This window comes from Capsicum annuum, chromosome 7 (assembly GCF_002878395.1).
Source record: "Capsicum annuum cultivar UCD-10X-F1 chromosome 7, UCD10Xv1.1, whole genome shotgun sequence".
Lineage (NCBI taxonomy): Eukaryota > Viridiplantae > Streptophyta > Magnoliopsida > Solanales > Solanaceae > Capsicum > Capsicum annuum.
The window spans coordinates 2,753,999-2,779,671 of record NC_061117.1 but is presented as its reverse complement, the minus strand read 5'-3'; the positions used below and the strand labels follow the sequence as shown (position 1 = coordinate 2,779,671).

The 25,673-nt window shown below is 35.5% G+C and overlaps 2 protein-coding genes across 7 annotated transcripts in view; one reads left to right on the top strand and one right to left on the bottom strand.

Moving 5' to 3' along the window:
* The first annotated feature begins 7,321 nt into the window (after nt 1–7,321).
* Nucleotides 7,322–25,673, top strand: part of LOC107877551 (DEAD-box ATP-dependent RNA helicase 1) — a 60,034-nt gene continuing 41,682 nt past the window's right edge. For 2 of the 6 annotated variants that reach the window (XM_047415095.1, XM_047415098.1), the window contains exons 1-8: nt 7,504–7,778; nt 8,415–8,565; nt 10,529–10,763; nt 11,273–11,527; nt 12,425–12,579; nt 13,186–13,363; nt 14,175–14,362; nt 15,183–15,387. In XM_047415095.1, coding sequence (XP_047271051.1) covers nt 8,447–8,565; nt 10,529–10,763; nt 11,273–11,527; nt 12,425–12,579; nt 13,186–13,363; nt 14,175–14,362; nt 15,183–15,387 — 1,335 coding nt within the window. In that variant the 5' untranslated portion in view covers nt 7,504–7,778; nt 8,415–8,446. Of the gene's footprint in view, nt 7,422–7,442; nt 7,468–7,503; nt 7,779–8,414; nt 8,566–10,528; nt 10,764–11,272; nt 11,528–12,424; nt 12,580–13,185; nt 13,364–14,174; nt 14,363–15,182; nt 15,388–16,033; nt 16,140–16,375; nt 16,548–23,779; nt 25,474–25,673 lie in introns of those variants that run through there. The other 4 variants (XM_047415097.1, XM_016724221.2, XM_047415094.1 and 1 more) reach the window with 4 other exon arrangements.
* LOC107876315 (A-agglutinin anchorage subunit-like) overlaps nt 25,122–25,673 on the bottom strand; it is a gene marked incomplete in the record, with an annotated part of 41,200 nt that continues 40,648 nt past the window's right edge. The window contains 1 exon segment of the mRNA XM_047415099.1: nt 25,122–25,624. Within this exon segment, the coding sequence (XP_047271055.1) occupies nt 25,433–25,624 (192 nt within the window).

Below are 25,673 nucleotides of genomic sequence, written 5' to 3'. Positions count from 1 at the left end.
CCCCCCAACCTTTAGTCGAAATTTCAACTACACATTTAACCTTTTAATGTGACCTATTACCCCCCAGAACCTTTTTTTAACGAATTTATGACCCCTTGAACTATTTAAAAGTGGAATATTTACACCCCAAAAATAGGACAACCAGTCATTTCTGATGCAGTGTGATGCACGTGCTGAAAAGTAATTCCACTTCATTTTTTTAATCTAAAAAATTAATTATTTTCCCTTATATATTTTTCTTTTCTCTTTTATTCTCTCATCTTTTCCATTTTCAATTTTTCTTTTCTCCTCTCTCAATTACAAACTATCAAAAATCTTTCACTTTTTAGTCGGAATCCCTGCCATGACCGCTACTGATTTCAGTTTTTTTTTTTTTTTAACGACAACAACTCGATAGAATGGAAGAAAACCATTTCACTGTTAATTGAGTTGTTTTTATGGAATTGGACATTTTGTGATTTTAGTTTTTTTTTAATTTGACGACAACAACTCCATAGAATGGAAGAAGACCATTTCGTATTTGTGTTGAAGTAAATGTTAATTGAGTTATTTTTTATGGAATTGGAGATACCCATTTTTGTGATTTCAATTTTTTTTTTTTTTTTTTGAAAATGGAAATGAGTTCAATATTTGGGACTTGAAATTCATGAATATGAATATGAATAGAATGGAAGAAGACCCTTTCGTGTTTGTGTTGAAGTAAATGTTAATTGAGTTGTTTTTGATGGAATTGGAGATACCCATTTTGTGATTTCAAATTTTTTTTTTTACAACAACAACTCCATAGAATGGAAGAAGACCATTTCGTATTTGTGTTGAAGTAAATGTTAATTGAGTTATTTTTTATGGAATTGGAGATACCCATTTTTGTGATTTCAGTTTTTTTCTCTTTGAAAATGGAAATAGGTTCAGTATTTGGGACTTGGAATTCATGAATATGATTGTCTGATTTGATGTAAAAAAGGAATGAAAAAGAAGCAAGAATAGGGAAGGGAAGATTATCGAATGTTAATGTTAATTTTTTTGTTAGTAAGTAGTCCGTAAAAAATAATATTAAGAATTGGGAGGTTAATAAATTCATGGGTCTAATATATCAGAGAAGATGATAAATTAGTCTTGGATTAGATGTCATTGTTGAGTTCCTGTTGAGTTGGATTAGATGTCATTGTTGAGTTCTTGAAGAAGAAGAAGAAGAAGGAGGAAGAAGAAGAAGAAGAAAGAAAGAATAAAGAAAAATAATAATTAAATTATTAAAAAAATGACGTGGCAATCAAAAAATAAAGATTTTAAAGTGAAAAAAAGTCAACTGACGCGCCTATGGGCGCGTGTAGTCACGTCCATTGACACGACAGCAACTGGGGGGTAATAAATTCGGTAAAAATAAGTTCAGGGAGGTAATAGGTCACATTAAAAGGTTGAGTGTGTAGTTGAGATTTCGACTAAAGGTTGGGGGGGTAACAGACCATTTTCTCGAAAAAAAATGCATCCTAATTGTTGGAAGCTATAAATGCTTCAAGCTTTTTATTACAATAATAGCCGAACTTTATATTGTGTCTTTGTTGCCCTGAATATGTTAATACTTTGTCAATCACTGAATTATGAATTAGTAGTGCATATAATCTATATACATACACATATCTCTATCTCTCTCTCTATATAAAGAGAGATTTAAATATATAACATAAATAGGGATAAAATAATAACTTAGTGTATCTTTATTGGGGGGTTATCGGTTAAATCGATAACCCAATAAGCTAAAATTGATACCGAACCGTTTACCCAATAAATTTTTTTATAAAACCAATAAAAAATCGTTAACCCAATAATATTTTTATCAGTTCGGTTTATCGGTCGGTTCGCTCCCTTGTGGTGGGACCGGGCTGCCCTTGTTCTTTTATACAATAAGCTAGTAAGATGTATTACAAAATTAGGCCTATCTCTTAAAGTGTATTACAAAATTAGGCCTATCTCTTAATACATTTGATCTTATCTTGATATCTCTAGAGGGATAACATAACATTATTTGATGATATTTCCTCAATATTATACGTCAAATAACATTACTTGATGATATTTCTTCAATATTATATGTCAAAATAATCTTCTGCTTGAATTTTTCAAAATTTCATTTATAGTCAAATAGTTAACAAAATTGAAGTTTTAAATGAAAAGTTGGCTTCAATGTCGATAATAAGGCTGTACAAATGAATCACAATTTTTAACTTTTGCATTTTGAAAAGATTACAACACTAAATAATTTTATAAAAAGTTATCCAAATTGTACTATAAAGTTGGACAACCTCTAGTCTGACTAATCAACTTCACGCTCAGCATTAGAGCTCAGACACTAGGTGATATTACCAGACTATGCTTGATGTCAATCAACCTCGAGTTCAGATCAGAGCTCAGACATTGTGTGATAGTACTAGAGTACTGTTGACGCCAATCAACCTCGAACTCAGCACCTGAGCTCAGACACTAGGTGATATTACTAGATACAGCTGACGTCAATCAACCTCGAGTTCAACGCCAGAGCTTAGACATTAGGTGATATTACAATAGTACGAGTTGACGCCAATCAACCTCAAGCCCAACATCATATTAACCATAATTTACGTGTCAAGATGTTATTTATTATTTTTAGTATGAATACATATGCAGCCCCTACGAGTTGCTAGAATTTTTCTTTTAGACACTTATACTACGGGTTATTTCTATTGAACACCAAAGCCCAAATTAATATGTGCCATTTTTGTGATGTGTGAGCACTCTTGTGTTAAATAGTCACACATTGATTTAGATTTAGGTTTTTTAATAAGAACAATCTTTAATACAAGTGTCTAAATGAAAGATTCGAACAAATTTAAGGAACCACATGAGTACTCAAAATTAACTTTTACCTTTGAAATTAATAAAAATAAACTTAAGACGTAAAGTTTTTCTCGTAGCAAAGACCACAAGAAAAGAAGAAACCAATATTTGTCATAGAAGAATAAGAAGACCATAAGATAAATCAAATTTACTAATAAGGGTGGCTAAAGAGTGAAGTTAGTAAAGTGTATGATTTAGACCCCTAAAATATTGAGGCTCGGAAAACCTTTTAATGGTAATTTTGTGTAAGACCCAGTAAAACTCTACGTCAAATTCAGCTCCATAAAGCTCTATAAGAGATCCAACACTTAGAAAATTTTAGCTAAGTGTTAAGGACTTAGTTTCTTTTTAAGCCTTCGAACTTCGAGGATTTATTTGATGACCCTTCCGACCTCCGTTTTTCGATTTTCAAGTTGCGCTACGATGGGGCAAGTCAATAGTTCATCTCGGGTGAGTTTCGGGATTTTTGGAATAGCATAAGGGCATGTTTGGTATGCCAAATCAGTAGTTAAAGGCGATTTCAGGGCATCGCGCCAGCTAGACCCCCGGTCTAAGCAGGGCGCCACACTGGGTTCTCCCATGGTCTAAGCAGGGCGCCGCCCTGGGTAGTCCTGTTGGGCCATTTTTCAGCATTTTATTCCGTGTTTCCAAGGGCCAAATGGTCATTTTTCCCACCCTATATATACCTAATAACACGTGATTAAGCCTTATTTCACCCAAAATATTGTTGTTTCTCTCAAAAACTCTCAAGAACAAGTCTAGGATTTTCTATAGGATATCCAAATTCAAAAATCTCTCTGTCAATCTTCATAAAATCAAAAACTAAGTATGTAAAGTGTTGATTCATGGATTCCTTTCATCCATGAAGCTCAAGAATCCTATTTTAAATTATAAATCATGATGTTCATGTTGTGGGTTGTTTAAAACCATGTTGATGGTGTTGAATGATTCCCAAGTTGGAATCTGTATGTGTTTTTATGAAACTACGTTAGCATATGAGTTGAAATCCATGAATTGAGTTGTTTGTGATGTGTTAATTGATGATTATACCTATGCCCTAAGTTGTGCATGTAAGGTGTTTGATAAAATGTGCCTAAGAGGATAGAAATTATGCATTATAGCTCAATTGTGACCCAAATGACATTGTTGTGCATTATGAATGTTTGAAGGAATGCTCATGAGACTAGATTGATGAAATTATGACATGTTTATATTCATTCCAATCCATGTACAAGACTATGAATACCAAGCACTTCATGATATTCCTCAACTATTATATTATGAATTGTGGACTTTAGTTATGCGTTCAAGAAGTGTCATGTCTTGTCAGTTTCATTTTATCGAGTCCTGGGGGTACTTATACCCGATAGTTTAGTTGTGTGCCTAGAGCCAGTGTCTGTTTTTAAGATACTCTCAGTCAAGCCATGATTATTAGAAATCAGTCAGTCTCATGACTCAGAAAAATTCAGTAAATTCAATATCAGTCCAGTAAACTCAGTAATCTCATAAATCTCAGTAGTATTCTGTCAGTCAACGGGACTTAGTGAATTTAGTTCAGTTCAGTTAAACAATACGATCAGTAGCAACTCAGTCAAGCCTAGTATGAACTAGGAAATCAGTTCAGTGTCTAATCAGTTGGGAGTAGGATTCAACACCGAGTGAACCCAGGGATGAGGGCTCACCTATCAGTCAGTAGAGGGTATGATCCTTAGAAGCAATCCTTGCGTTCCAGAACTACGTAGCCAGCGTAAGTTGAGATATACCCCTACGAGTCTAGGGACTATAAGAGTTTTCCTACTAGGAGGGGTTGACGGAAGACCTCCCTATCAGAAAGGGTTTACTCATAGCTTGTCTTTACCCGTGGCACGGTACTGACACCCTTCCAGCTGAGGTTACAGGTTGGACCCCACCAGTTCAGATTCAGGGCATGTCAGTTAGATGATTACCTTCCACAGTTTCAGTTTCAGAATTTAGTCTCGGTAATATAACTCAGTTCAGTTCTATAGATTCAGGACTGTCAGATACAGTCACTCAGCTCAGTACGAAACTCAGCTAGTTTCCTCAGATTTTAGGACTGCCAGATACAATCATTTAGCTTAGTATAGAACTCAGATAGTTCTTCAGAATCTAGACTGGCAGATACAGTCATTTATTTCAATATAGAATTTCTATAGTTCTTCGGATTTAGGACTGTCAGAAACAATCACTTATTAGACTCAGTTAGTCAATATCTCAGTGAACTCAAATATTAGTAAATCCATGTTATCATTAGACTCAGTATTCAGTACTATCACGACTTCAGTTACAGTTACGTATTCATGCATGCATTCTCACGTTCGAGTTATTCAGTCAGTTACAGTTCATGCATATGAACCCTTGCATTCAGTCTCCCCCACGATGCATACCAGTACATTCAGATGTGCTGACGTATACTTTTCTCTTGCGCTATGGTGTTTGTACCATAGGCTCAGACGCTCAGGTTCCCGATCACACTTAGCAGCTCATGTATCAGCAGTCAGAGTCAGTGGCGAGTCCTCATATTTCGAGGATAGGATTATTTTATTCTTTCATTATTTCAGTACTTAGTCATTTCAGCAAATGGAGTTAGTTGGGGGATTGTCCCATCAACTCCTTATTTCAGACAGTTTAGAGGCTTTCAGACTATAGCATGTCAGACAGTTATTATCGATTTTAGTATTGTTACACCATATTCAGATATTATTTTATTAGATGTTTATTCAGTATTGAACCTTATGGCAATTTCAGCCCATCTTCCGCATATTTTACAGTGTTATGTTACAGTTATTGCAGCAGGTACCAGTCACGGGTTAGCTTGTGGTCCTTCGAGGTCATAAGCAGCATGTAGCATTCCGGATACCAGATTCGGGGCGTTACATTTTGCGATTTATTTTCACATAAAACAATAGAAACAAAGAAAAACCATTCATCTTTTACCAAAAATATTTTACAACTTTGAGTTAAATAACTCAAATCTGCATATTGTAAATAATTTTTTTACAACAATATCCAAAGCAATGCACTGAAAACACATTATTAACATCTTGCTTGATAAAATTAATCTTTAATTTTATATAAGTGAGGTTAACTAAAGAATTTATTTCACTTTCATTAAAAACAACAAGTGTATAAAAAATAAAAGACAATTCTAATTTATTTTTTGCGTTGGAAACAACAATATAATTGCGTAGTAAACAAATGAATAAGGGAAAAATAAGTAAAACAAACTAAATTTAAATTATAATAGAGATTCCCAGATTTTCATTTCTAATAATGAATTTTAGGTTCAAGAGTTTAAGCTGTGCTTGTGATTTTGGTTTCGGGAAAATTGATTTTTCACAACTAACTGGGCTATGTAGTGCACTGAACTTAAAGTGATAAAAGATCCAAGTTCAAAATAAATGAAGTAAACAAATAATAAAATTCAATTCGACGTGTTCAACTCTTACTAAGTATTAAATTTAAAATTTGTTTATAATTTATTTGACTATTTAATATAAAAAAAATTCTTATATGATGACTATAAAAACATATTAAATGAAAAAACGTCTTTTGAAGATGATTTAGACAGAATTTTTCATGGTTAATCTAGGTTGCATGTCAGCATATCAAATATTGTGTGCTTAGGAACATCGGCAACTCTTTTGTTACCTATTAGACAAAAGTCATCCTCATAATTTAGTTTTACATAAATTTTCACTCTTACAAAGTAATTACAAAAATCTCAATTAATTATTTACATTTGTTCGATATACCAGGAAGGTAATGTGTATCTCGACAGATCAAGATCGAAAAAAATATATCAAAAGCTAATTATGTATCTTTACAAGGAAAAGCATGTATCCTCGTTAGATTTATTATGTATCTCGACAAACCCAAAATCGAAAAAAAATATATCAGGAACTAATTATGTATCTTTACAAAGGAAAAAATGTATCTTCGCTGGATGTATCAGAAACTGATTATATATCTTGATAGATTCAAAATTAAAATTTTCTATAATTAAGCTTCAAACTATCGAAATTTATGTTATTTGCATTATATACTAGAGTAACTTACATAAATCCCGGATAGTTTCAGCAATATTACATAAAATCCCGGATAGTTTGCTAATTACATCTTATCCCGAAATTTCGAATTGTGATACATATTTACTAGTGATACATATGTATATGTATCACTAGTATATACATATGTATACAGTAGTGATACATATAGCATATGCATCACTAGTAAATGTGAATCCGGAATTTTATGTAATTTTTTAAAATATTAAGAGATATTGTGTAATATGGTGTCTTAAATATGAGATTTGTGTAATTTTTCGTATATACTATAGAGGAGATTTTAGATATGGGAGATGGGCCTGATAGGCCCAAATTTCATTTTAATGGGCCGGACCAAAAACAAAGCAAAGCTTAACCGAAAACCCAGTTGACCCAACTCTCAAATTCCCACCGAAAAAACCTAAAATTCCCCGCACTTTCCTCAGTATTCGAATTTCGAGCCAACTTTTGCAAAGCTCCACTAAGGTAATTCTAATAAAATAAATGAGGAGAATCTCTTAGCCTCCGTTTGGTCAGTCATAAAAGGCATAATTTTTTGAAATTGGAAATAGAGTTGGAATTGTAGTTGGAGCTGTGTTTGATCATGAATCTAAATTGAAATTGTTTTTAAAGTTTTGTGAGAGAATTATAAGTGAAACAAGTTTTGTATTTGAAATTTTCATTGTCAAACATTATTGTTTTGTGAAATAGTTTTTCGAAAAGAATGAAAAAAATAATCAATGTTTTTACTTAGTCTACCTTGTAGTTTTTCCCAAAAATTTCAGCTGAAAAACAACCAATTTTTCTTTTTCCCTTTTTAAGAAAGAGATCAGCTGAAAATAGGTTAGCATTAAGTGTTTTTTTGTATAATCGTAGTGTTTTGGTCAGTTTTTGTACAACTCAACATATATATCAGGTTTTCACTAAATTTATGACAAGATGCAAAGAGTCATCTAGTGTTTTTTTTTCGTCATTCATTGAAATTTGAACACTTTATTAATCAATAGGTCACAATAGGTGCTTTTATTATTGGATTTTTAGGATTTTGTACAAATGATTAATAAGAAAAAGCTTAAATTTGGGTGTTCCTGTGTTTTTTTTACTCAAAGATTTCAGCTGAAAAAACAACCATTTAATATTATTTTAAGAAAATCAGTTAAAAAAGGATAGCATTAACGGGGTGTGGGGTATTTTTTTTTTTATATAACCGTAGTGTTTGAGTCAATGTTTGTGCAACTCGACTAAATTTAGGATACGTGCCATCCTTGATAGCAATAGATATCACTCTGTCTACCTAGTGTTTTTTTGTTTGCTAGAATTTTAACTTGAGACCTCAGGTTCTCGATTCACTTTATTGATGACTAGATTAGACACTTGACTGCTTTATTGTTGGAATTTTGTAGAATATTAATTTGGGTGTTTTTGTGTCTTTTTTTTCTTGCAAAGATTTCAGCTAAAAAAGTTTTTCTTTTGGTTCAGAATTTTAGCAGAGAAAAAAGGGAGCTTTATTAATGGAGGAAGAAAAAGAGTTGAAGAAGAACATTCCAGTATTGCCATGGATGAGAAATCCAGTTGATATTACTACTTTTGATCAATGTTCTCTTGATCTTGTGCCTTTTATTGATCCCAGGTACTCTTTCAGCATCACTCCTTTCAACCCCATGTTGATTACTTAATTTTTGTCATAATACATAAAAGGGACTCAGGGTCTTTTGGTGTGAGGTATAAGGGATAAATAGCCCCGAGATGAAATGAAGGACTATTTTATCCTATGCTTGGTGTGAGCTATTAGTTAATATCAGAATTATTTATCCCACTATTTACACCAATATACATGGTGGGATAACTGGTAAAGTTGTTGTCATGTGACCAGAAGGTCACGGGTTCAAGCCTTGGAAACAACCTATGGCAGAAATGCAATGCAAGATAAGGCTGCGTACGATACACCCTTGTGGGTGGGGGTCTTTCTCTGAACCCTGCGCATAGCGGGAGCTTAAGTGCATCGAGCTGCCCTATTTTATGGTGGGATACCAAACGACCCCTAGTACACCGACTTGGATAATTAGGGATATCTTGTTGGACTATCTTATACCACCCTCCATCTATAGGATAGTGATTCCACCATTTTAGGATAAATGATGGGATAAAATAGTCCCGGGGTTAGTTAATGCCTCGTACCAAACATGGGATAAAGTTAAATTTTATCCCGGGATTATTTTCCTTATCTGGTGTACGAAACGAGGGGTCAAAACTTTGTCTAAGCACTCTTACTTTGAGAGTGCAAATCTAGACACCTCAACTCGTGTTTACTGAATCAATTGAACACTCCAACTTACAAAATGACCTTCTAGACACTTCCAAAATTTATGTGTCACGTTAGTGTTAGAGTCTCCACGAGACACAGTGGAGACTGAGTTGTAGTGTTTAGTTGCTAGTTGATACTACTTTGAGGTGTTTAAATGTGTACTTTGAAAGGACAAGTTTGAGTGTTTGTTTATTCGTTTATGTATTATGCCTTTAACTTTTTTTAAGCATAGAATATAAGTAAACCTCTAGAAACTGCATAAAGGTGCTATATTTTAGAATTTTAGGATTTTAAAAAGTCAACTCCTTCACGGTTTCAAACTCTGCCTCTGAGTGTGGTATTTTTAAATGGAGAAAAATAGAAGGGCACGTCCATTATGGACTGGGGTTCTAACTATGTGCTACTGGCCCTCAGGATTTTGTTGTGTATCATCCTTTTGTCTTACAATCAATATGACATCCATATATTTTTGAATGTTACAAAATCTTTTGGTTCCATTCTATGAATAATGTTAGTTGATATAAAAAAAATTACAGTTTACCAAAAAAAGTTAGTTTATATAGCTTTTACTAGGTTCAAGTATTCAAATTGTTTAACTGAACAAATATTAAATTCTGATGATATATGTTTTATTTATCAAACTAACTTTCAACTTATAGTAACTACTTATGGATCCTATAGAACTTAAATTAACAAGTTAAACTCCATGCACCAAAATAGTGTCACATAATACGGGAAGGATGATATGCAAATGGTTGAGAAAATTGTGTTAACAATGTTCTTATTAATGGCCTCATTTAGAACATGATAAACAAGGTGTAATACTATCTTTCGCCTGAGGAACTACATGACCTAGTGCGACACTTTTTCTGGAAGTCTTGTTTCTCTCTTGTTATTATATATGCTCCGACAGAGACCATAGATGTTGTTCATCCAGATTCTTCCATCATTTATGTTGTCTTCTAGTTCCCAATCAAGAGCATGGCCAGTTGGCAACTAAAGGGCAATGCTAAACCCCACCTCAAAAGGAAAAAGTGCTCTGCTCCTCAAGGATAAGGAGTAACAAAATGGAAATTATAGTTAACCATTATCTCTCAGTTCTTACAGTTAATATTTCGTTTATTATCCAAAATATCATCAGTTGTTACTTTGTTTTATTGTTTATAAAATTCCATGGTTGCAGTTGAAACATAGTTACACTTGAACCTTTTGCGTTCTTGACACTTCGTATTGGATTTTTTACACTTCCACTCCAACTTATTCTTACCCATACATGTATCTTCGCTAGGTTAGTGGTGGCTTTGAAGAATATGAGCATCACTTCACTCTTTCCCGTGCAGCTTTCTGTCTGGCAAGAGACTATTGGACCTGGTTCTTTTGAACGAGATCTTTGCATAAATTCACCTACAGGGAGCGGGAAAACTCTTGCTTATGCATTACCAATTGTTCAAATGCTGTCTAAACGTGCTGTAAAATGTCTTCGCGCACTAGTGGTCTTGCCAACTAGAGACCTGGCTTTGCAGGTTAGTTACCTTGATTTTTTAGTTTTAGTTTGGAAAATGTGCAGTGCATAATTACACTAATTGTCAAGTACCTGTAAATTTTGGGCCAACTATCTTTCCAACTTTGCCTCCTTCCTTGGCTTTTTCTTTTTTGATAGGTAAGTCAGTGGTCATCCTAGGTTTTCATTGCCCTAAAACTATGTCTTCATGCTGCCTATTACCAAAAAAAAAAAGGAAGAAGAAGAAGAAGAAAACTATAAGTTCATATTTCGACTGAGAGTCCTTTTGCTTAATCTGATAATTGGTGTAATTTGGTCTTAGTGCCTCAGAGGACTTTTTTTAAAGAAGACCGCCAACTTCTTAGTGGGTTCTTCACACCAGTCTTGAACCCGCGGCATGTCTACATTTGCATTTGCACATGCAATTTTTTTTTTTTGAAAAAGGACTATATTTGCACTTTCGCATGCAAAGATAGATAGCTTACTTCTCAGTTGAAGATTATGTTTGTAACATTTTGTTTCTGTTTTCAGGTCAAAGAGGTCTTCTCTGCTCTTGCACCTGCAGTAGGTTTGTCGGTCGGCTTGGCTGTAGGTCAGTCATCAATTTCGGATGAAATCTCTGAGCTCATCAAGAAACCCAATGTTGAGTATGGCATATGTTATGATCCTGAAGAATTCTCATACGAGTTACAAAGCGCAGTAGACATATTAGTGGCAACTCCTGGAAGACTGATGGACCACATCAATAACACTTATGGTTTTACCCTTGAGCATCTATGTTATCTTGTAAGCTGCATATTTAGTTGCTTAGAATTTCTTTGTAGTATTTATATTTACACCTAGTGCCTGTTCTTCTCTTCTTTTTGCTATTAATATTGTGGCATAAAGCATTTCTGTGTGAGAATATCGTGCTCATCTTAAGAAGCTAAGTATCCCAGCTAACTTTTTGCCTTCCCTTAGGGTCTGATATCTCATTTCTCTTTTAGGTCACTAGGAAACAAAGTGCAGGGAAGTACCTTTTGATAATTCGAAAGAAATTTGTTAGAACTTAGGTCTTAGAAGTAGGGTGACACCGAGGTAAATACAAACGGACTACAATAGTGCATGTTTTGACAACGAATGTGCTGGCTATTTGTCTTTATGTTAATAACCTTCTAATGTCTTTCTACCATCTTCAATTCTATCAATGCATTGATAGATCATTAATAACTGTAAATGAAAGAAATATGAGCTCTTTTGAAGCAAAAGAGCTGGATATTTCTATTTGCGTAGAGCATGGGTGTCTTTTGCAGAGAATCACATCTTTCGGTAAATTTTCTATTTTTTGGTATACCTTTTTTATATGTGAGCTACCCATTATCAATAAAATTATATTTACTCGATTAAGAATATCAATATATATTTGTTATTTTATTCGCTTCAATGTCTCTTCCCTATTTGGAAGGAAAACTTAGAATGCTACTATGCTAATGAATCGGTCAATTAAGACTTATTTCAATTTAATCATTAAGCTTCAAAGTGGTAGTAGTAGGTTTTGTGAGTGTGGGGCACATATTTTTATATTGCTCATGTTTTTCTTCTTTATGCTCTGTTGAAACCATTTGAATTACATTTTCTTGGAAAAGAAGCTGAAGAACAAACAAGGACAAGATCCTAATGGTTAACTTACATGGTATCATGTAGGTTGTCGACGAAACAGATAGGTTATTAAGGGAAGCTTATCAGTCTTGGCTTCCTACCGTCATTCAGTTGACCAGCTCTTCTGTTGACGGGAACTTCCCTTCTGCTGATGATCTTCTTCCTTTCACTTATGGTTCATTGAAGACAATCAGAAGAGTGTATGTTATGCCTATCCCCTCCCCCTTATGAATTTCTTATATGTGGAATCCTCTTTAGATGCACATTTTAATGTTACCAGCCTCAAAAAACAAATCCTCTTTAGATGCACATCTTTTTCTCAGTTGTGATATGACATTTTTCTAATCAAGAATTAATTGTCTGATTATTCAAGTCTTGTTTGATCCTTTACGACAAGGACACCGTATCTTTGACTGTCAAATGGTATTCACTGTCGAGTTGCTTGCTCTTTTGATCGTGAAAATGTATCTACCCTTGCACCTAACTGTGTGACCTAGTAGTTAATGAAGTGGGTGGAGAACCATGAGGTCTCGAGTTCAAATTCCAGCAGAGTTAAAAAAAAAAAAAAAAAAAAAGAACTAGGTGATTTTTCTGACTTACTCTAACTTTGCCGGGCAGAATTACTCAGTAGCAAGCTGGAATGGATGCCACCATCACCCAAAAAGAATTGCATAACTTATTATTTTTATTAGTGGATCCAACTTCGTTGGAAGGTTTAAGTGAATATAGGCATTTCTCTGTCTTGTTTTCCTTTTGTCCATTTCTCATGTGAGATTTTCTTAAGAATTGCTTTAAAACTAATGCAGGGGCACAGAAAGAGGGTTCAAGGGAAAAGCCTATCCAAGGCTTGCAAAGATTGTTTTATCCGCCACACTAACACAAGACCCAAGTAAACTTGCTCAGCTTGATTTACATCATCCTCTTCTTCTAACGACTGGAGAAAGACGTTACAGGCTTCCTGAAGAACTCAAATCATTTAAAGTGGTGGGTCTATGCTACTTGAACGAAATAAGTTTTATTATACATTATCTTCTCTTTCCTGATGTGCCTGAAAATGTATTTATTATTGCATATCATTTATCTTGATGAGTAATATTCGTATTCCAATCTAAACCCTCAGGGGTTGGCCGGGTGGTAATTGGCTTGAGCTTTGGGGTGCTCCCTTTCAAGATCTCAAGTTCGATTCCCACTGGGTGCAAACAATTTCTGAGGGCCATGAATTACCCATGGTGCACTTGTGAGAAACTCCTTGCCGAGGGTCTGTGCACCCCCGGGATTAATCGGGACTCGAAGAGTCTTGGACACCCGGTGCAAGTCAAAAAAAAATAAAATATTCTTATTCCAATTTGTCAAAGATGGGGAAAAAGAAACATTTCATTGTCTCCCAAGTCATGGAATTTACTAATTTATCATAATGTTGTTTAGTGAGGAACTTTGTTTTGTTTTCGGAAGATATGCTCACATAGCAGAATTTACAACTTCAGCATGATCTAAATGCCTGTTTGCAACACCTTATTTCATCTAAAAGTATTGGCTTAAAACTGTCTTGTGTATTGACCTTGCGGATTGTCTTGTAAGACACTCATGTTTCTTTGACCTGTTGAATAAATAATGTCCTTGTTGGATACTGGATGCTGAAGTTTTAGTTGCCATTCAGTGTTAAATACCAAATTCATGTATATGTGTAATTTTTTGTGTTTTCAATAAATTGTGTGCTTCAAATTGAAAGTTTTGTGGCACACTATTCCCCGCAGCATGATGATTGATCCCAGTGATTTTACTTCCTTTTGTGTAGCTATGTCAATCGAAGCTTAAGCCAATTTATCTTGTTTCCCTTCTTCAAAATCTGCAAGGGGAGAAATCAATTGTTTTCACATCATCTGTGGAGTCCACTCATAGATTATGCACCTTGCTAAAGTTTTTCGACAATTTGCAAATTGAGTTCAAGGAGTATTCTCGTCTTCAACGTCAATCTGTAAGAAGGTAGTTCCATTCACTTAGCAACTTCAATTTAGCTCTGAGCTTTTACATTATGTAACTTGATAGAGAAGTTTGCAGTCAACTGTACTTAAGATGCTTTGCATGAGCATGCACTTTAGTGAAGCTAACTGAATGTAGTCACACGTATAGCAATGTAGGTTTACTGAAAAACTTTAATGTACTATTGTACTGTTATAAACTCTATTTTGTTTTGTTGGTTTCCAAAGTACTATATTAGAAGTACACAAATTTCTGGGGTTCCGACAAAAAGGATGGTTTCCGGGGTTCCAAAATTACGTATCAGAGGCAATTTTCGTGATTAAGAAATGCATCAGATATCCCATATGGACAGAAAAGATTCTCTGATGCATTTTTTTTTTTTGAGTTTAAAAAAAAGGAATGCATCGGAGAATCTTTTCTGTCCATATGGAATATCTGCTTCTCACTGAAACACTATCTACCCTAATTTAAGTGACAATTTAGGGCTATTAACCTTTACAGGTTTTTGGCTTTATCGGGAAAATTTATATTTTTCTGGAAAAGAAAGGACATGTTTGGTATTGTTCGGTCTTGGTTGCCATCTTAGTTAATTTACTAGAGCTTTGAACTTGCAAATTGGATTAAGTGGAAAAGTTAAAAAAGAAAACGAAGTACAGAAAATGAAAATAATTGGTCGGCATAGTTATACTTGATGTTGTTGAAAGGTGATGTTACGTTTATTTGGGAAACATTTTGTGGTGTGGAAACACCTGTGCGTATGATTGATCTTGCATAGTTAAGTCTACTGTCTTGCAATTTAATATCCCAAACTTTTGTCCTGTAGCAAGACGTTGAGGGCTTTCCGGTCAGGGCAAGTGCAAGTGCTTATTTCCTCTGATGCTATGACTCGTGGAATGGATGTTGAAGGAGTGAGAAATGTCATAAACTATGATATGCCTGCATATATAAAAACATATATTCATCGGGCAGGTCGAACTGCAAGAGCGGGCCTAAGTGGATGTTGCTTTACCTTAATGCATAAAGATGAGGTATGTCTTTTTAAATGATGAGTAGTAAAGGTTTTAATCACCTGATGTAAACCTAAGTCAAACTTTAAATTTCTATTTAATAATAAGATTTAAGTTCTGGTCCCTAAGGAAGCTAAAATTTTGTAAATTACCTGATATAGTAAATCTGACTATAGTATGATGTTAGCATAATAAGTACTTTTTCTTTGGGCACAGCAATCATTAAATTAAGTTTTGCTCTAACAGTATAGTACTGACTACTTGAACTGTTTGGTTAAAAAATGACTTTTTGAACTGGCTCACCGCGCCGTCAAATGGTCACAAAATTGGAAAAGAAGTCTGATCTTGTAGCTCATAAAGTGCCATAAAAGCTAACACTTCCTCCACTCTCAATTTGCTGGCATTCATATTGTGATCCTAACAGTCACAACACTTGAAGTGTTCAGTGTTTTAGAATACTATGTATGATGTACGGATATACTTTTAAAAATAAATGATCTAATAATCTCAGACTATTAACTGTGTATGCCACCAAGTTTCTCAACCATTTCAGGATATACTTTTTGGTGGAGGAATTTGACTTGGGACTTCGAAGCACTTAACTTTCTTTTTCTTTTGTAGCAAATTCTTGCTTTAATATGGAACTTTCCAATGCTAATTTTTTCAGATTAAGCGCTTCAAGAAGATGCTGCAAAAAGCTGACTCTAACTCTTGCCCCACCTATTCTGTTTCTTCTGAAGTGATAGAGTCACTCCGCCCTATGTACACCTCAGGTACTTCTTTCTTTTACCATTTTCAACATACTGGAAGTACTTGGCAGTCAAAGTGGATGCACTATATGTTGAAAAGTATGAAGAAACCAGCACTAGTTTATTTACCTGATCTGATACTTAAACCTTGAGATCTCCTATTAGTCTTTGTGGTGCAAAATAAAACATTAGCACATTTCTGCAATTACTCTTCAGATATTCTGTCTTCTTAAATTGAACCACTTTTCGTTGTTCTCTAGCTTTGGACAAACTTAGAGAGAATGTTGAATCAGAGAAGTTTAAGAAAAGCAAGATTAGATTGAAGTCTTCAAATGTGAGAAAGGAGAAGTGAAAAGCTGTCCGTGGTGATAACTTCCATTTTCCTAGACAGTGTAGTACTCAATCGCCAACCAGTTTATGATTATTCCATGGGTGAGTAGCTACATTTTGAGATTATTGTGTTATATTCATTTTTATGTCATTATGTTTCTTGCTGCTTGCCTATGGGGGGTTAGCATCATTCTTGGTTCTTTAGTTGATGTCATGCAAAAAAGGTACAAAAGAAAGTGTTCCAATTTTGTTTCTCCTGAAAGTGGTAATTCATTTTTTTTTTTGTATTCTACTTTTGTCCTTTTTCTATTGCAGCTATCGTCATCCATTCAATGCAAATATTAAGATTCGGTAGATATCTTTCAGGCTTACTGCTATTCGTTTGGTTTCTGTCTTTGGTTTAAAAAGTTGCACTGTTATTATAAAAATTAATTAGAATGTTATGGTCATAAGATTCTAGCGAAACTGTTAGTATTCTATAAACTGAAAGAGAAGAAAAAGACAAACAAAGAAAATACTGTATTACCTTTGGATTCTCTGATTATTTTGAGATCCATTAACTATACCAGCCCATTTCTGACTCCTGATTATTTAGCTGTTTTCTTAGGAAAACAGTTTTTGTCATGAGTTCCCTAAGGTTGATGATCAGGGATTAGTGGTCCTTTCCCTAAAAAAGTGTTAAACTTTTTGAGGTGCCATTTTTGTCGAAGTAGTTCTTTCTTCTTCTGGTAATAAGAATTACACGGAGCAGAAATCAGACGTCCAGGTTTCTGAAAGCTGAAAAACTATGACTAGTTTTCAATATACTTGAAAATTAGTCGAGGGATTTTTATGAAGGAGGCTATGGAGTTAACTTAGACTGGACCGAAAACCTGTTCTATCCCGTACATGGCTTTCTTAAAGAAACAATCTGGAAGTGTTCCATAATTGTGCGCTAAACAGACACACCATATGTCCGTGAGCAGAGCCACTTTGAGTTAGCTACTCAGTTCCAATAATTGGATGATTGCACAATATTGTGATTGATTGCGTGCATGCAGCAGAAGGTTGCACTATAGATGCATTAATATTAAGTATGAGTATTAAATTTACCAGTTCAAAAAAAAATTTAAGTATCGAGTATTTCCATATTCTTGTGTTCTGGTCTAAATACATGTTGTGGAATAGAAAACTTTGTTTATTTTTTTTAGAAAATAAACAAAAATACTGGCACCCAAGGGTGTGGCCTGGTGGTAAATGAAGTGGGAGGAGAACCATGAAGTCTCAAGGTCAAACTCTCAATGGAGACAAAAGATACTAGGTGATTCCTAAGTTTTGGTGCACGGAGGTATCATGTATTTTGGTGGGAGCAACAAGCACCTAGTGGTATAATCGAGTTGCGGACAAGTTGGCCTGGACACCACCGTAAAATGGAAAAAGAAAATGAAAATGCTGTGCATAGTAATTTTTAACTGTACTAAAGTAACTTTGTGAAAATTTAAAGAAGTAGCAATAAAAGTATAGTGATAGTTCGATGGATGTATTTTCCTTTTCTCACATAGTTACATTTAGTCAATATATCTGGCAATAAAAGTTAACAGTCCAATTTCCACAAACTTTGTAACTAAGAGAAAATTTGCCAAAGGAAAACAACAAGAAATCAGTAGATTGGTGAGGAAATTGGTAGTTGAAAGTACTCTCAGCAAGCTTAAGTAGATATCTACTTTAGCTTCCAAATGCAGGAAAAGACCTCTGAACTTTTTTGAGAAAATATTTAGAATGTTTCTCATTTGAAGATGAAGCAGAATAATTTGAAGATGATGAAAACGAAGAACTTTTCAGGGAAAGTGACTTGCTTGTGCTAGCTTCTTTCTCCTCCTCTTTGATGGTTTCTAGCCTCTTTGATGCTCGATGTTTCATGACATTTACAAACTGTGGTGGTGCTACCTCTGTAACAAACCTAGCAATGCGAGCATTTGCCATCTTCTTAGTAGGTTTTGGGAGAGACTACAGTTGAGGGAAAGGTCCAAGATGCTTTGGTGGAACTGTAGAAGTAATGTTTAAGAAGGTGGGTTGAATGTTTTTAAAACCACAAAAGGGATGAGATTTATAGGATTGTTGATTAAATTATCCTATATGGTCTGGTTTAAATTGAATCAGTCGTCTTAATCGAGGTTTTAATTATTTTATCTGTTAGTGCCGCCACTTACTTTTAGTCTTAATTGAACTAATAAAGATGTTACCATCATGGTCATCCTCTTGATGAGATATCCTCATATATGGAACCACAGAATGCAATGTGTCTATGCATGAGTAGAAAAAACAACATAACTTAAATATGCGGTATTTGTTGCTATTGAGAACTTCCAAATTTGAACTTTTCCTTATTGAGCTGGAACCTGCTGACTGAATGCCACATGCCCTTTCTGCATTTTGTGATTCACAGCATATGAAAATTAGTTTGCACCATAAACTAAGCATGTGTTTGCCTGGTTTAAATATGTTAGATGATTAAACCCAAACTCGACATCTGCCAATTTGTCAGAATCCCAATCTAGAGATGTATTCTGTTCAAAATTATAGCTCTGTTGACTTACATAAATGACATTTCCTATATTTTAGGTAAAAAAAGAACCAACATCAAATACCCATCTCTCCAAATAACTCTACGATTTCTAAAGCAGAGGGTCGAAAAGATTCGTCTTTTTTTTTAGACAGCTTACTGCAATATTTAATTGTTTCTTGGGTATTTCTGCTTCTTCTTCATCTCTGGCCTCTTCCAGTAGACGCCACTTGATGAAATTTCCAAGATCTCCCCCTTGGTCGACATATTCATCTATACTCGCTCTCAAATTGGGGCCACTCACCATATTAAATTGATCCCAGAAACCAGCTTGATCCATGAGGAGTTGAATTAATATCACTCCATACCCAAGAACATCACGCTTATTGGGTAACTCTAAGGAAAGTAAAAGAAGAGAAAAAGAAAATAATATTAGTGAGGAAAAGATAATCAAGTATTTTCGTGACAACCATAAACCAATAAAAAGAGGTTTAACTCATACCGGGACTCCGATCATGGTAAGGATCACTCCGGTTGTGCATGGCACCGCATCTCCAGACACGTGAAATAATCCAAAATCACGGAGGATTATTCTATCATTCTGCCCAAAAAAATAATGTAAATAGACATGTTAATTACATAGAAAATACATTTCTTTAAACTACATAGAATCATTGTTTCTTCTTTAAGAATTATAGTCATTGTTATTGGAGGCTCGCTTCGGGAGTCTTGTGTGATAAGAAGGTGCCTCCTAAGCTAGGTAACTTCTACAGAGTGACAGTCCGACCGGCTATGTTGTATGGAGCGAAGTGTTGGCCAGTTAAGAACTCCCACATCCAAAAGTTGAAGGTTGCGAAGATGAGGATGTTGTGATGGATGTATGAAGTTATCAGGAGAGATAGGGTTAGAAATGAGATTATTTGGGAGAAGGTGAGAGTAGCTTCGGTGGAGGACAAGATGCGGGAAGTGAGATTGCGATGGTTCGGGCATGTGATGAGAGGCACGGATGCTCTAGTTCGGAGGTGGTGAGAGGTTGGCTATGGATGATATTAGGCGGGGTAGAGGTAGGTCGAAGAAATATTGGAGGGGGGTAATTAGGCATGATATGGAGCAGTTACCGCTTACGGAGGACACGACCTTTGATAGGAAGGTGTGGAGGACGCGGATTGGGGTATAGGGTTAGTGGGTAGGAGTTCGTCCATAATAGTACGTAAGAGTGCTTTTGTTTATATCTACGCCTGTAGTTGCTTGTTCGTGGTGTTTCGATGATGTTTTCGATTTCGAATAGATAGTTTATAGTATTACCTTGTGGGTGCCTTGTTTTCTTTATTATCGAGCGATGTGTGTCATCCCATTTTTGTTGTGTGCTTTTATGTTTTCTATTTGTTTGTTTTTTATATTGTTATCTGTCTAAGTCGGGGGTCTATCGGAAACAACCTCTCTACTTCATCTGAGGTAGTGGTATGGACTGCGTACACTTTACCCTCCTCAGACCCCACTTTGTGGGAATACACTGGGTATGCTTTTGTTGTTGTTGTTGAGTCATGACCTCCTCAAACATAATGTTAAGGGGTTTAAGATCGACCGGGCAACCCTTCGATGTTTTGTGCACCAAATGTAGCGCATAAGAGATTTCCTTTGCTACATTTTTAACCTGGGTCCAATTCAAATCTTGCATTCTGCTTTCCATGTCTCTACTTGAAAACCATGAAAAACAGCTTTTCGTTGTTGATGGTACTTCACCCATACCCACAATTGTACTGATATTTTTCATATACCATTGTGATCGAAGCAGGTGCTTCACCGTGCACAAGAAATATCTTTAGCTAGTTTGATAATTCTAGTCATTGAAAGATACAACTTGTTGCTTAGATGTTAACAAGCCATTGCTCTACCATGAGGGCATAATATGCGGATTCACTGTTTGATACTTTAAAGGCATAATCGCCGCTGTCCAACTCCCAAGGATTTTCATCCAATAACAAAATTTGGTAAAGACTGTTATCCCATCTTGTTATGCGCTTTTGTGTTTTTTGTTTGTTATACTGTTATATGTTCTGAGCTGGGGGGTCTATCGGAAACAACCTCTCTATCTTATCTGAGTTAGTGGTATGGACTGTGTACACTTAACCCTCCCCAGATCCCACTTTGTGGGAATACGCGGGGGATGTTGTTATTGTTGTTGAACAAAATTTGGTAAACAGTTCCTTGTGTTCCAGAAGATTGAGATCTTGCTCCCTTCAATGCATCATCTAACAAGACAACATTGTTCTGGGGTCTTGTAGTATAATCTCTTACTGTTCAGAACTTAGAGCTTTTTAGTCTTTAAGTAAAAAGCACCAAGGCAATGCAAAAGCATAATTACAAAAATGTGAAAAACCTGAATGGTTCTCATATTTAGAAAGAACTTATATGTCAACTAAAGTTTTTGTATTCTCTACGCAACTTCCGTTACACGGACCTCCGTCTCAAATTACCTGTTGTGCTTCTTTTCACTCCCCTTACGAAAACATTAATAAAGGAGGGGTTTTTGACCATTTTACCCTAATTTTTGTCGTAAGATCTCTCTTCATCGGGGTCTATCGGAAACAACCTCTCTACTTCACCTGAGGTAGTGGTATGGTCTGCGTATACTCTACCCTCCCCAAACCCCACTAGGTAGGAATACCCTCCCCAAACCCCACTAGGTAGGAATACACTGGGTATGTTGTTGTTGTTGTTGAAGATCTCTCTTCATCAAATATTTACTCTAGTGAGGTGTTTGTAATCTTCAACAACAATTGCTACCAAGGATAAAATGGTAACTAATTTTCTACTTGAACCTTTAAAATGACAAATAATGTGTGCCGAAGGGAGCACAATCCATCTTAAATTTTCGGAAAGAGTTGTATTTTTCTCCAAAAGTTCATGCGTTTCTCTCCTTCCAAAATCATAAACTCGGCAGCATGCAGCAAAACCAGTGGGCTAAAAGCTGCCTAATGTTATGCAATTGATATTGGAATCCGTAATACCATTAGAATTTTCTAATAACCTCGTAATGAAGTATGGTGTTTTAGATCAAGGATACATTTATTTCGATGTGGACGTTGGCTCTTCGTTCACAATTGAGATGAAACATTCGATTTTGATTTAAACACACATGATTTGAGCATCCAGGGTAGGTGACAAGATACTGGGTGATTCCTAAGTCTTGGTGTGCAGAGGTATCACGTATGTAGGTGGAGCTGCAGCACCCAGTGGTATAATCGAGGTGCGCACAAGTTAGCTTGGACAATGCAGTAAAATAGAAAAAAAAATGAAAATACTGTGCATATCAATTTCTAACTGTACTAAAGTAACACTGGGAAAATTTAAAGAAGTAGCAATAAAAGTATACTGATAGTTCGGTGTATGTATTTTCCTTTTCTCACACAGTTACATTTAGTCAATATATCTGGCAATCAAAGTTTACTGTCCAAGTTTCGCAAACTTTGTAACTAAGAGAAATTTTACCAAAGGAAAACAAGAAATCAGTAGATTGGTCAGGTAATTTGGTAGTTGAAAGTACTCTAAACAACCTTAAGTAGATACTTTAGCTTCCAAATACAGAGAAAGACCTCTGAACTTCTTTGAGAAAATATTTAGAATTTTTTGCATTTGAAGATGAAGCAGAATAATTTGAAGATGATGAAATCGAAGAACTCTTCAGTGAAAGTGACTTGCTTGTGATAGCTTCTCTGTCCTCCTCCTTGATGGTTTCTAACCTTTTTGAGGCTCGGTGTCTCATGACATTTATGAACTGTGGTGGTGCGACCTCTGTAACAAACCTAGCAATACGAGCATTTGCCATCTTCTTAGTAGGTTTTGGGAGAGACTGCAGTTGCAGGAAAGGTCCAAGATGCTTTGGTGGAACTGTAGAAGTAATGTTTAAGAAGGTGGGTTGTATGACTTAAAAACCACAAAAGGGATAAGATTTATAGGGTTGTTGATTGAATTATCCCTATATGGTATCGTTTAAATTGAATCGGTCGTCTTAATCGAGGTTTTAATTATTTTTAGATGTTAGTGCCGCAACTTGCTTTTAGTCTTAATTGAACAACATGACTTAAATATGCGGTATTTGTTGCCATTGAAAGCTTCCAAATTTGAACTTTTCGTTGTTGAGCTGGAACCTGCTGATTGAATGCCACATGCCCTTTCTGCGTTTAGTGATTCACAGCATATGAACAATTATTGTGATTGGTTGTGTGCACGTAACGGACTGTTGCACACTTGCACTAGAGGCATTTTCATCTTTATGTAATTTTAGTTGGTAACTTGGTATGTTTGCTCGGACTATTCAAACATGTTGACGGGTGTGTGTCGGATCCTCCAAAAATAGTGTATTTTTGAAGGATCCGACACGGGTGCGGCAACTTTTTGGAGAGTCCGAGCAACTTATACTGACTTGATTAGCGTCTCTTAATCCCTTTATGTGGGGGTTATCTTCTAGACTTGTTTATTCCCTGCAGAATATTTATAAAATCTATATTTCAGGCATTACTTGTCACTATTGTAACATAATGTTATCTTCCATGTCGTAAATTGTTTGTATGGAGAATCTTTAGTGAATGTCATGTTAACCTTAATGATACAGTTCAACTCGTGCTGCTCTGGCTTTTACTATAGCCACTTAGTCAACGTGTAACCTGGTAATTTACGAAGCTACCAGATTCTGATAAATCCATGTTGGTTCATGGAAGTAGAAGGTAAGAGAGTGAGTCAGTTGCATCTGAACAGTCCCTAATATATGTGATAATATGCTAATGCGCAGAACAACAGGTATGGGAATGCCTGTAAAGATGAGAGGGTAACTCCAGAGAGTCGAGAGGATGATACCAAAAGGAGGAATAAGGACACGGGGGTTATGGTGCTGATGTCTCGTGAACCAGACAACGGCACCAAGGAAAGAGGAATCTGGCCGGGGAGTCGAAATCGGGGAAAGAGAAGGAGGAGAAGGGATTTTAACCTTAATAATGCAAGATTTTAGCAGATTAACAAAAATAATATAAAGTTTTAAACAATATCAAAAACAGACCAAACTCATTTGCCAGTAATGTTTTTGACATTTGCTTCTGAAAAATGACTGATCAGGATATATTTATCTTTCCAAAAATGATAAATAATTATATGAATATCAATTTTGTCAGAAAAAATTCTCAAATTTGTGGTAAAAAAGGAAAACATTCTGATTATCGCTGTTGTTGCTAGTTATGGAGATGAAAGCTATGTGATTCTGCTAGCTGTGTTTTTTTTTTTTCCTGTAGATAGTGTAGATAGGTGAAGATGAAAGGTAAGAAAAAAAAGCAAAATGTGCTAAGAATGGTGGTGGAAGTGGAATGAATCCACTAGTGCAAATTAACAATGGAAATATGTAATAATATAGATGTTGTGTGATTCGAGTGCGACTTAAATGAAACAAGATTACGGGACAGGTAATAAACACAACTTGGAAAACAAAATGTAACTCAGGAATCAGGATTATGTAAAGTTTTATTAACGGCGCTAAAAGAAGCGATACTCTCCGTCTAGAGAAATTTTTAGCTGGATGGTAAAACGTTACAACAGAGTATGTTTATGCATGGTAATTTTCACAAACACTGTATTATATAAATTAAAAATTCAGAGGGTGAATTCCTGATAGCAAGGAAACAGAGGTCGGAGCAGAGAGGAAAGAAGGAACTTTTTATGGAAGGAAGAATAAGCCTCAAAAGGGGTAGACTTGGTGTGTGTGTGGGGTGGGGGTTGGGGGAAGGAGGATACAGAAGCGGAGAAAAACTAAAGATCCTAGGGTACTAGACTAACCGAGGAAAAATACAGAGGGGGTTTCTTGCGGTTTGGAGGAAGGCACCAGTTTGAACAATAGGAAGAACTGCTGGGCACAAGATTAGTAAGCGTTATGTTCTACGAAAGGGGAGCAATAGCGTTTTTCAATGTTAAGTTGCTCAATTGTTTGTTTTAGTATGAATGCTACTTCTCCCATTTTGTTGTGATTAGATGTATTTAAATTCACTGTGCCGTATTGTGTTCTCGTACGCTTGTGTTGCCCGTCCTTAATGCCTGTTTTGTAGAATAACATATATTATCGATATATAAAAAGAAACAGAAAACGAATGTACATAACAATTTCATAGCCGTACTGAAGCAACTTTGGTAATATTTACAGAAAATTGCATGATAGTCCGGAGGAGGAATTTTCATCATCCCACAGAGGTTACATAGAGGCAATATTTATCTAGTCTCAGCAAAGCTTGGACTCCGTCCAAAGCTTCTCGGACTTTCTTACTAAGAACGAGAGAAAATTTGCTGAAAGAAAATAACAAGGAATCAGTAGACAGTAGACAGTAGACAGTAGACTGTAGACTGTAGACTGGTCAAGAAATTGAAAATTTTAAAGCGCTCTTAGCAAGCTTAAGTTATAGATACTTTAGCTGCCAAATACAGAAAACGACCTCTGAACTTCTTTGAGAAAATATTTTGAATTTGATGACGAAGCAGAATAAACTGAAGTCGATGAAGGTGAAGTATAACTCTTCAGAGAAAGTGACTCGCTTGTGCTAGCTGCGAGATAAGCTGAAGTCGATGAAGGTGGAGAGTAACTCTTCAAAGAAAGTGACTCGTTCATGCTTGCTTCTCTCTCCTCCTCTTTGATGGTTTCCAGCATCTTT